The sequence below is a fragment of the Zalophus californianus genome, chromosome 1, assembly GCF_009762305.2.
Source record: "Zalophus californianus isolate mZalCal1 chromosome 1, mZalCal1.pri.v2, whole genome shotgun sequence".
NCBI classification, from domain to species: Eukaryota; Metazoa; Chordata; class Mammalia; order Carnivora; family Otariidae; genus Zalophus; species Zalophus californianus.
In genome coordinates, this window is record NC_045595.1 from 155,552,300 (window position 1) to 155,564,070 (window position 11,771).

General features: G+C 40.8%; 1 protein-coding gene across 2 annotated transcripts in view; it reads left to right on the forward strand.

The window, feature by feature from the left end:
- The window catches only part of LOC113917567 (limbic system associated membrane protein), a 651,218-nt gene extending 642,464 nt beyond the window's left edge, over positions 1–8,754 (forward strand). For both annotated transcript variants that reach the window (XM_027585415.2, XM_027585418.2), the window contains one exon: positions 928–8,754. In XM_027585415.2, coding sequence (XP_027441216.1) covers positions 928–1,025 — 98 coding nt within the window. In that variant the 3' untranslated portion in view covers positions 1,026–8,754. The remainder of the gene's footprint in view (positions 1–927) is intronic.
- The last annotated feature ends 3,017 nt before the right edge of the window (positions 8,755–11,771 follow it).

Here is an 11,771-nt window from a genome sequence, read left to right on the forward strand (position 1 = left end):
TAGGAGACAAGCTCTTGGGGCCTGCACTTTCTGCCCCAGTTCTCTCCTTTCTGTCAACACACATATGCCTTCTCCACTTCCTTCTCCATTCCAATCTCCCTCTTAGATCCACACCCACACGCCCCAGATTGTGTCCGTGTTGGGAAAACTAAGGTGGCAGTGGGAAACATAGAGGCTGCCACTCCCGGGGGAGTTCCGGGCAAGTTCCAGCCTCAGTCCTGCTTCTGGTCTGGACCTGCCTCCTAACCTCCCTGGGTTTGGTTGTCCTCGTTGTTGTTGTTCCTGCTGCCTTTGCTTTTGATCTTTAAAGTTGTCACATGAAGAGTTGGGACCAGATGATCCCCTCCTGCCTCTTAAGACTCTACAAGGAGTTGACTTATTTTCTACCTTGCAGCTCAGGGGCCATTCAGTCATAAGTGTTCCTTGGAAGCAATTCCCCTTCCCATTAACAAATAAATAATTACGACTTCCCCTGAGAAATGAGAGTTTCAGACTGGTCCCATGTTTTACTGATGGAGACACTGTGATGAATCAGCTGGAGGAGCCCGTGTCTGGCTGCTGAAGGACCCTCACCAATGCTTGGCATCTTAACGAGGGCTGGTATCACAGTGCTATGCAGAGCAGAGCGTGGGAGAGGAGGCTGGGTGAAGAGGACCCCGCTGCACCAGCAGACACATCAGTGATAGCCTTCTCCAAGAGCATTTTATATTCTGAAGTGTTCGACCACTGATACCCCTTGAGATACTTACAACTCAAGGAGAAGGACTTAGGAAAGATTGGGAGTGCTTCTTGGGCTGTACATAAGCGCACTGACTTTGAAGTGCTGGTAACTGGCCCATTCTTACCTCTGATACTGTCAGCTGTCAGCTGTAACAGAGAGTGAGGCTGGATGTAACTATTCTCTTTTCTTTCTCTTTTGCATTGCAGGGCCTGGGTCGGTGAGAGGAATAAATGGATCCATCAGTCTGGCCGTACCACTGTGGCTGCTGGCAGCATCTCTGCTCTGCCTTCTCAGCAAATGTTAATAGAATAAAAATTTAAAAATAATTTAAAAAACACACAAAAATGCGTCACACAGGATACAGAGAGAGAGAGACAGAGAGAGCGAGATGGGGGGAGACTGTTTATTTTACAACTTTGTGTGTTTATAAATGAAGGGGGAAATAAGAAAACCAAGAAGAAAATACACTTAAAACCATTTTAAAGTCCATCAATAAAAACTTAACTATAAATCAGGGTGGGAAAAGTTCTACAAGGATATGTGTATATCGAAGCAAATATATACTATATAAAGACTACATCATGCTAAGGACACCCGGATGTTGTAAAAATAAGACAAGTGAAGAAGTGTCAGATGGATATTAACCCCCACACACACACTTTTTCCTTCCTTCATTCTTTTTCATCTGTGGGGAAAGAAAAAATAAGGTCTTGCCTTTGGTGTTTATATTTCCATCATCTTTTAATTTTGTTCTTCATTTGAGCTGACTCATAGCCATTTCCGACTGTCAGTGGAATCCGCGCTGGAATCCTGTGTTGAGCCTTTACCTGGCTTTCCTGCCTCCACTATCTCTGCAACTTTTAAGACCATCTCCTCCCCCTCCAGTGTGTTCTATCTCCCCCACATCCATCCCAGAGACTCCCTTTATACCCCCCATCCCCATAGCTGTTGCTTCTCCTCACCCCCTACCACACCCCCCAGCACTAGTCATGCCGCAAACTCTAGGAAGTGCCATTTTAATTTTCTCCACTGTGCGTGCGTGCTCAAGTCTCTCGCTCTCACGTGGGTGTACATGTGTGTGAGCGTGTGTGTGTCTCTCTCTAAAGCATGCCAAGGGAATGGTCCATGTGTACATAGACTCATTGTGCTGTAGATACTGTCCCGCATTGTAATTGTGAGATGCGGCTGTGACAAGTTGCTGTGGGACATGGTGGGGAAGGAGGCATGGAGCAGAGTCCCCCAACCTCCCCCATGGCTGTCGCATGACATCAGTGTGTACCCACACCAAGCTGTGCCCCTTCTAAGGGCAGAACCTCATATTCCTCCTAGTCCAATCATCAGAACCCAGTCGAGAGTCACTCAGAATATCACTGTAAATGAAAGTGCCTACTATTGATGGGGTGAGCAAACAGTAGAAAGAATCAGTGACGTCAATGAGGTGACCTAGGAGAGAAGGTTTCTGACTTCACTCTTGTTTCATGAGTCTGAGGAATTCATGTATTTCCTGGCTTTTTGCAGGCTTGGACCTGCTCTGCTGCAGGAGTGAGTAGCATGTGTTGAGTAAATCCCAAGAACCAGGAAGGTCTCCAAGTGTTAACTCTCAATGAAAGGATGATGAGCCACATGGAGATCCTAAGCAGCCCTGTTGTGCCCCTTCCCTGATCTTCAAGTAACACTGCATTTGGCCCATGGATTCCCTTGAGCAGAGATTGTTTCCTATTTCAGATAAAATATAGTGAGAGTGAGCAAAGCAGGAAAAGTAGACCAGATGTGCAGGACCCTACTCGTTTTGTAGAGATGTTGGCAGAGCTCTATACAAAGCATTGACCATAACAAGAAGGAATCCATTCCTTGTGCTCCTTTGCAGATTTTTGTCCTGGTGTTGTAAGCTAATACTCTATTTGGTGGCCTGCACAATCTCCTTTTTTGCTCCACTGGTAATGTTTGCAGCACCATTGTTCGCAGTAGTCCATCATTATCCTAGGCCAGGCCGCTGGAATATATTCCACCTTCCCTGCTCACTTTTGGCTTCTGGTTCCTGAAAAAGATACTGTGGGGGATATGATGTCTAAGTTTACATCAACAAGAGTCATCTGAAATGTGAGTTAGTTCCTTAATCAAAAGAACTGGGAAACTTGTAATAATTTAGGTCGAAGTTGTACGCACACCACAAAGCTTGGTATCACCGCAACACCAGGATTTTCTTAGGAAAGGTCTTGCAGAGAGAGCTGGCTCTCTGTCTGTAGATGTCTTTGTCAGGAAACCAACCATTGCTTTCACTTGAACTATAGGAGGCATTGGAAGTAACTCAGTTTATGAAAAGACAGAGGATTATTATTGAGGTCACAATTGAATGTATTTCAGAAGAGCCAAATATGGTACCTCCTTTAGTTTTGGAACCTGAAAAATAGTGTCACAGAATATAAAACAGGAAATTTCCTAACTGCAAATAGAAAAAGGAAGGAAGAGAAGAAGCGAGGGAAAAAGTGGAAAAGAGGGAAGGTAGGGAGGAAGGAAGGAAGGGAGGGAGGGAGGGAAGAAGAGAAGACAGACCTAAAATTTCTACTGATAGATTTCATTAATTGCAGTCTCTTTGCAATGAGCCTTGTCTTTGAAGGTAATGATCTCTTTGATAAGCAACATTTTAAATCTGTTCTAGGGGATTCTATTGTTTGTTTTAGAAAACTTATTACCAGCCTTCTTTTGTGATTGCAGTTTAGACATGAAACTGAAGGGCAAATTGGGCTTAGGGATGGATAAGAGTATTTGTGGCAGATCCTCGCATAGTACAGAAATTCTTATCCCAGAAAGTAGCTACTAAAATATAGGGAAGGTGAGCCATATTCCTATCCAGCATCAGTTTATTGACAATCGGGGTTTCTCTAACATTTTGGTCTTAGTACAGGAATAAAAGTTTATCATCATTGATGATAAATATTCCCCACATATTGAAGAGCCAGTTACATCCTTAGGTGGAAGCTTTAGAGGAATGCATGCTAATTTAAAGATATATAAGAAAAGAAAAGTAGGAGGAGTTAATTTGGTTTAGTATCAGTTTCAGGAACAGATCCTTGTGGCATGTGACATATTTTAATCATACTCCTACATTCGTATTGTCTCCACCCTATCATCATGACAAGGTCTTGATTTTATAGGAGATTCTCCGCAGAAAGGAATGTCTGCCTTGTCAGCACCATTTGTTCCCTGAGTTTTAATATAATGGACCATATATTAAACATAATTAAACATATATTGAATATTGTGGTGTTTGCATATATCTCTGGCAGGATCTGGGAATTAAAAAAAAAAAAATTTGTCCTGGCTCCTGTTTCAGAGCAAACATTGGCCCCAGAAATCTCCTAGGTTTGAGAATGTCTCTAAGCAATGTGAAGAATGGAGGAGAACATAATTTGGAGAAAGGTCAGGAAAAAGGTAGCAGCCGGAGGACTGACACCAAGAAATTGAGTCTGAACATGGGACTTCTTGGAATTTAGTTCATCATATTGCTATAAATCCCTTCAAGAATCTTGTCCATTGGTAATCAAAACTTGAAACCCTGCACTGAAAAGAACAAACTGGTTGGAAATAATACCCTGAGAGGAGTGAAATTCATCAATTAATCTGAATGGCTAATATATTTAATGTCCTCTGTATGCAAAACGAAACTCCACCACTCATAAAACAAAATCCTTAGAACCGACCTTCAGTTAACAAAAGCAGAAATGACCTTGACCAAGGGCACTTCCTGAAGAATGAGAACTATCCTAGGTTTTACAACTGCAGAATTATATCTTCTGTGCAATTAACTGTTCATCAGAAGGTGTTGCCTTGTTGGAGGAACAATCTTACTTGTTTTGAGACATAATATCCCTCTGCCCTGAAAGAACTAAGGCTTAGGGAAAAATTGTGTTTTCTGTTGGGGAAGAATGGTCCTATTGACCTTTGCCTTCTCTTCCAAGTCAGACAGACTTCTCCCTTGCCATGGGCATTTTTTTACTACATATTCAGTCAACTGGGGCTATTCATAGAGACCTTGTAAAAGTACTCGTGATTTTCATGTTCTTGGAGACAGAAACACAAATCTGTTTCTCCTCCAAAAATGGACTTACCTCCTTTGCACACAAAAACTAAACTCCTCAGCATGAAATTATTTCTGAGTTATTACCTACCAAGTTGTTAGCTTCTTAACTACTCCAGAGTCACAGTTTCCATCCCCAGGTTGGTTGTGGTTTGACTGTTTCTATTGGCTTGTCTCCCAGAATCTCTCCTTTTGCTTTTTGCAGGCCTTGAATTATTTGTGGAAAAATAATATATATGTGTATGTATTTTTTTTAATCTTATCTTTACAGATGCTATATTTACAATATTGTATGTATTATAAGACAAATCTAGAATAATGGTTAAAAGGAAGAAAAAATACTGAATTTGGTTAAAAAAAGAGCTATGCTTCATTTAGAAAGATACGGAGCCCCATTTTTTCCACTTCGTAATTACTTGTTTAAGAGGAATTTTTTGTGGACCAAGTTCCATGGGATTAGCCATGGCCTTATTTTTCTCTTCATCTTCATTAACTTTTTAGCCTGAATTTAGTCTTGGTTACCGGTAACTATCATGTTTTTTATAGAAATATAAGTGCAGTGCTATATCTGACCTGTAAAACTATTAATACTTTGAAGACTAATGTTAAACATACCACAAAAATGGTGAGATTGGACCCTAAATTAAGAAACTCAAATTCAGTTCAGGAAGCCTTCTTCTTTCTTCCGTACTTAAAATATTTCTCTTCCAAAGACTACATTTGCCCCACTGATGTAAATTTTCCATCATGTTTGGCATAATATCTGTAAACATCTCACTAAATGCAAAATGGAGTTTACATTTATGTGCATACTAGTGGAAGAGAAGTAAACTATTCTCATTTGCATGTAGCTGTGTTGTCAAATGCGGCCAACTGAAATTCAAGAGAGAATTTGTTTTCACCCAGCAATGTACATCACTTTCCTCTTGGCAAGGAAGCTGGTGTTAACGTTAGGTTTAGGTTTAACATTTACACCAGTGCAAATGTTTATGGATATTATGGAAAACTTATTTTAAAATCTTGATTTCCTTTCAGTGCATTTACATACTGTGTGCTGATTAATAAATTAGGCACCAATCATGTGTAAATCAATGTAAATCACTAGTTTATGTACATAATATAAACTATGTAAACTTCATTTTTCATGCAGTGCCCAGGTTCAGCTAATTCTATGAATCTTAAAGAAAAAAAAAATCAAATAAAAACTAAAGCATTTCACAGATCAGAATGGGAAGGAGTATGACTAATGTCCCAAACAAGAAGGTTGCCTCAGCAAAAGCAGAACCACAGGAACTATTAAAGGTGACATCCTGCTCAAGTCACAAGAGGCCACCTCTTTGTTCCTGAGGGACCTAAGTGGAGTTTCTTCCAACTGTTGCCACAGTTGTCTCACCTGACCCCAAAGCAAGGGAAATGAGAAGACAGGGAGGAAGGAGTTTTAAGGTTTCATGTATCTGTTGCATCAACTCCCAGTGTCTTGTTACTTCTTACCCACCATCTAGGATGGCTTATTTAAATGGATCCAAGAAAGTCACCTACAGCTTGGTGAGCAAAATATTACTCAGTTTTTATTTTCCATCAGACAAAGACATTGGGAAAGCTTCCTTTTCATCTTGATTCTAAGAAATTGTAGGATATAAGAAATATGCTATATCCTTGAGAAAAATCTTGCCAAGTTACCTTAGGAAATGATTACTTTTACTTAATCTGATAGACCTATATTTCTACATATCTATCCTGAATATTGCAAATGAGGACATAATTACTTTAATTGGGACTATCTCTCTCAGGCACCTTCTCTTGGAGTCTTTTTGAAGAGTCTGATGTGTTTAAAAGAGTGACATATATGTATTTTCTACAATCTGAACAGCCACAAAGAGCCATCAAAGAGATGACTTTGGGAATCACATGAACTTTCTGCATGGATTGTTACAGAAAGAAATTTAGGTCAAATTGACATTACACTTAATTAAAGTACACTCCTCCACCCAAGATAAATGGCAACTTTAAGGTGAAGCAGAAAGTCAAGAGAACTGGATTCTGGCTAGGGTCTGGCCACAAACAAGCTAGGTGACCTTAAGCAAGTCATTTAACCTTCCTGAGACCTGGTTTTCTCATACTGAAAGTAAGGAATTTGGATCACATCTCTAAGACCTCTGTCAGCTCTAAACTCTGATTCTGAATAAGAATTTTACACTCATGTAGCATGTGGCCAGCTGGTCATTCCAAGCAGCTGTTTGTCACCTTCAGTTTGGCCTCTGTACCACCTTCGTTTCTCGGTACCATCATTCCGTCATCTCCATTTCAAAAGCCAAAACGTCTAGAATACAGGGTCCCTGGACTGGTTCTAAAATTCTCTTCTGATCAAAACTTCTTAGCAATGTAGAGAAGGGACACATTCAGATGATACTGAAGGCATTGAAATAGCTGGAGTTGTTTCCTTATAATAAAAAATCCAACTATTGCACTGTATTCTAATAATTTTTCATAGAAAGGAAAGTAGCCAGATTGAGTATTATGCATGCTGTGCATATGAAAGGAAACATCAGGGTTTTTTTTTTGTTTTCGTTTTTGTTTTCCTCATCCTGGGCCAAGGGCCTCATTTCAGTAAATGTGTGTCCTTGAAAACTCTGCTTGAGCTGATGGCAGTAGGCTTGTGGCCCCAGGCAGGTTCAAAAGGCTGTTCTGTGAGAAAAAGGCAAGACAATACATTTTGTTTTGTAAGGAATTTCTCATGGCATGAGTTTCCCTAAACTTGACTTAGAGGCTGTGAAGTCAAGCAAATGAACAGAGAGAAAACAAGCCTCATTTTCAAAAAAGTACAGGTCGATATCATTTAAAGAAGACAAGTTAAAAATAGGACAAAAAGAAACACATTTCAGGAGGTGACAGAGTCGAATACAGTTAAGAGTTGTTGTGAAGGCCAAGATCAAATGTGGAAGTTCAGTTCTCTGAGAAGAGGGGACACAGAAATGATGCTTCTCAGGCAGTTAATGAGGAATTACTTTCTTGTGCCATGTTCTGAAGGGATTGAGCACAGGCCCACTTGTTTTAACCTATCAAAGTGTAGCCCCACACTATCCTGGAGGCTCAAATTATCTTTTCATTCATTGCCTAAGAGAACAGAAACAATCTGAGTCTCCTGTGTACTGTAGAGCAGGGATTATCCATAACTTCCCAGCATTAGTATCACTTGACGTAGATAAGGATGCGGGATGTGCTTAGAGCACTTACCAATCTCTCTTTAAGTGGGAGAATGACCTGCCCATAGGACAACTCCCCATTTTCGTGGTTATTTCAGAGGTGTCTCTTTGAGGGGTGCTCCTGGATCTATTCCTACAGTTACATTTTCCTCTGCACAAGCCTTCTCTATGTAAAGCCAGGCACAGAGTAAACATCTGCTTCTTGCAAATGAAGAAAAAACATGGAGCTACTAGCTTCGTGGAATGTGGCAGTAATTCTAAGATATCTGTGGCCTTTTCTGGACCCACTTCCCTAAGTCTTTGCTCTTCACCAGAGAATGTAAATGGTTCATTCTGGTGATTATGGCCAAGTCCTGCTCCCTAAGTGTTCACTGGGTTTGAGGGAAGGTTAAAGGGAAAAAGATGCAGGGGGAGAGAAGCACGGGACAAAACCTCCGCCTTCTTTCCCCCAACCTTGCCTCACCCCTTCCTTATCACTGCTCTACTGAAGGGTGTATAAATCCTGCTCTTGGTTAGAATTCTCCTTATTAACAGTGTTATATACATATAAATATATATATATATATATTCCTTTTTTTCAGCCCTGTAGACATAAACAAAACTTTTCCTTGATACAAACACATGGCCATTTTTTATTTGTTTTTTTTTTTGTTGTTGTTGTTGTTGTTCAAAGTTTATTGGATGGATTTTTTTCCCTGAATACTAGCTCTGTGAAGGAAAATAAAAAGCGCAATGTGTGTTAAAAAAAAAAATTAAAATTAAAAGCTTTTTTTCTTTTCTTTTAAAATGTATTTAAATTCTGTTTCTCTCTTCTGTTACTTTACACGTATGAATGCTCTGCTCTTCTGTGATCTTAAAACAAAATGAAATAAATGTGAAAAGGAGACATGTCTTCATTGACCTGAGTCAGTGATCTTGTGGTTGACTGCACTGCCTCTCGGAGGTTGGTTTTCATGAATAAGATAGGAAACGAAGCCAATGATGAAAATAATGTGAAGAAGGGGTGGACAGAATACCAGAGAATCTCTTGCAGGCTCTATCAGTATCTCTCCTATCACAGAAGGGAATGTGGCATTTACAGTAATTGTCTTCAACTAAGCAAAGAGGTTCTCTGCAAGTTTTTTTCTCCCTTAAGGGATCATAAGAAAGAGCATTAATTACCATTGGGAAGCCACAGGTAAAGCATTAAGAAGTTCCAGATTGTTGGATTTGAGTGAGACCTTAGGACATAATCCCCCAAAAAACATTAGGGAGTGTACTCTTTCATTAAAGTCTCCATAGTAGGGGTATCTTTAAGGATTAGTTTTAATAAGATCCTACTTGATAGCAATAGAAGGAACAAAATTACTTTCTAAAGCCACCTATTTTTTTTTCTACTTGTGAAAAAGAAAGTTTGTTGTCTATTCTTACTGAGAGCCATTACCTTCACAAAATGCGTCCAGAATCTCTATAGAGTTCCTATAGCATTGCACAGGACAGACAGAAGATAGCAAAAGAAAATGAGAAATAAGCAATTCACAATCTGAAGAGGTGAGGTTGGTTCGTTGTACACGAGAAGTGACTGGGAGGGTCTGAAGTTTGACTCTTAGTAGCCAACTTAGGTCAGGAAAAAACAAGAGAACTTGATCCTGAATCAGAGTGTGGCTGAGGGAGAGGGTGAGGAAGTAAGCACTCGTGATCAAATCCAATAATCGGCAGAAGGTCTCAGACAGAAACAAACCCCTGGTCCCCTCTGGTTTAAAGAGACCGTTTAAGGCCCTAATCTTCCCAAATTTGAATTTTATATAAAATTCTGAAAATGCCTTTCTTCAATGAGTTTACCAAACTCAAAGTTAAAGAGGTAGTTCTCAAACAAAATAGCCCTCGCGTCAGAAATGAGGGTGGCTTGAGGTCCCTGATTTTGTGACTCGTGTCTGAGCCACAGTTTCAGGGTTCCCACAGTTTCAGGGTTCCCACTATCCTCTCAGGGTAATAATTTCTAGACTGTCACAGAACGCAGGAAAGTGTTATCCTTATGATACAGTTTTATTATAGCAAAAAAGATGCAAATCAGAACAGTTAAAGAGAGACACATAGGGCAAAGTCTGAGAGAATCCCAAACATGAAAGTTCCTTTGTCCTCATCCCATGGAGTCAGGACACGCTACCCTCCCAGCACATTGATGTGTGATAATGCCCAATCTTCGGTGCACAGAGTTTTTATTAGAGTTTCGTCACTTAGGCATGATTGATTGAATCACTGGCAGAACAGCTGAACTCCTTCTCCAGGTCAGACTGAGGTCACTACCACAAGACCCAAAGCCCCACTACTCTAACCACCTGGTTGGTCTTTCTGGCATGCCAGCCCCCATCCTGAATCATCTTGTCATAAACTCTCTAGGGGCCCACCAGAAGTTACCTCATTAGCATGAACTATCAGGTGTGACCCAAGGGCCCAACATGAATAACAAAGAAACTCCTACTACTTGGAAAATTCCAAGGACCTAAAGGTTACCTCCCAAGAACCTGGGGCAAAGGGGAGCCATATACCTCCCATTTCCAATCTTAATATAAAAAACAAAACAAAACAAAAAAACACTTGGGAGTCTCTAATAGCATTGTCCCCAAGTGGCTTGCGATTTTTTTTCCTTTTAGCCACAAAAGCTACAGGGTTAGAAAGTTAACACCACCTTGAGGCTTTGCCTTCTGAGTGCCCCAGAAGAAATTCCTTGTTGTATATCCCACTTTCTACTCCCTTTATACCCATGTATTTAAAAGTATGTTCAAAGCAGCAACTGAGAGCTGGGAAGAGGGTGTCTGTGAATCTAACCTCTTAATGAAAGGGCCATGTCTTTTTCACCTTTGTGATCCTTTCAGACCTAGCACGGTGAATGGCTAATAATTCGGCAAACTTTTGTCAAAATAGAATTGAGTTGTGTTCAATGCAACCAACAAATGTACTTCATGTGGAATTATTTTCTACCAATCACTGTAACCTCACCACAGTGGCAGAAGACTTCTAAATTCAAGTCTGTGGAACAAAAGGCAGATCCCTCCCTCACACACACACAAAATTGTTAAACATGGAACACTTGGCTGCCTGTAAGCCCAAGAGTGGAGACTTACTGCCATGTGGTGTGAAGAGGAAAAGGCCCTTTCTCCACTCTCCCCGCCAAGTTCATTCTCTTCTACTCCCTAGACTGGCCCACTGGCGTAGACTTTGATTAGTCAAAGCTACTTCCTGGCCCGCAAATCTCAAACTGTTGAGGCTCTTTAGAAAACCCCGGGAACTGTGTTTGAGAACAGAGAAGGGGAGGTCTTCTAACTTAATCACCTCTTACAGACCCAACCATTCTCAATGAAAAGGTGCGGGCTGACTTGTCATGTGCTTTTAAAACAAGACAATTTTTACTACATAAGGTCATGTGAAATTGGGACTGGCCATGTTATCTCTACTTTGTGTCATTCTACTTGCTCATCCTGCCCCTGTCTGGCCTCCCAGATCAAATTCGAGATCTATTGGTACAAAGAACTTCTACCTCAGGTCTGTCTGCATGGAGAAGACAGTGGGCACAGGCACCAGAGGTGGACCTCAAAACAGAAAAAGTTAGGGGTCCCCGGAAAAACAAAGACAACTTTCAGGACACAAGTCATTTTAGTCCCCCAGCTATTTTTTTTTTTAAAGATTTTATTTATTTGACAGACACAGAGAGAGAAGGAACACAAGCAGAGGGAGTGGGAGAGGGAGAGCAGGCTTCCCGCCGAGGAGGGAGCCCGATGTGGGACTCGAT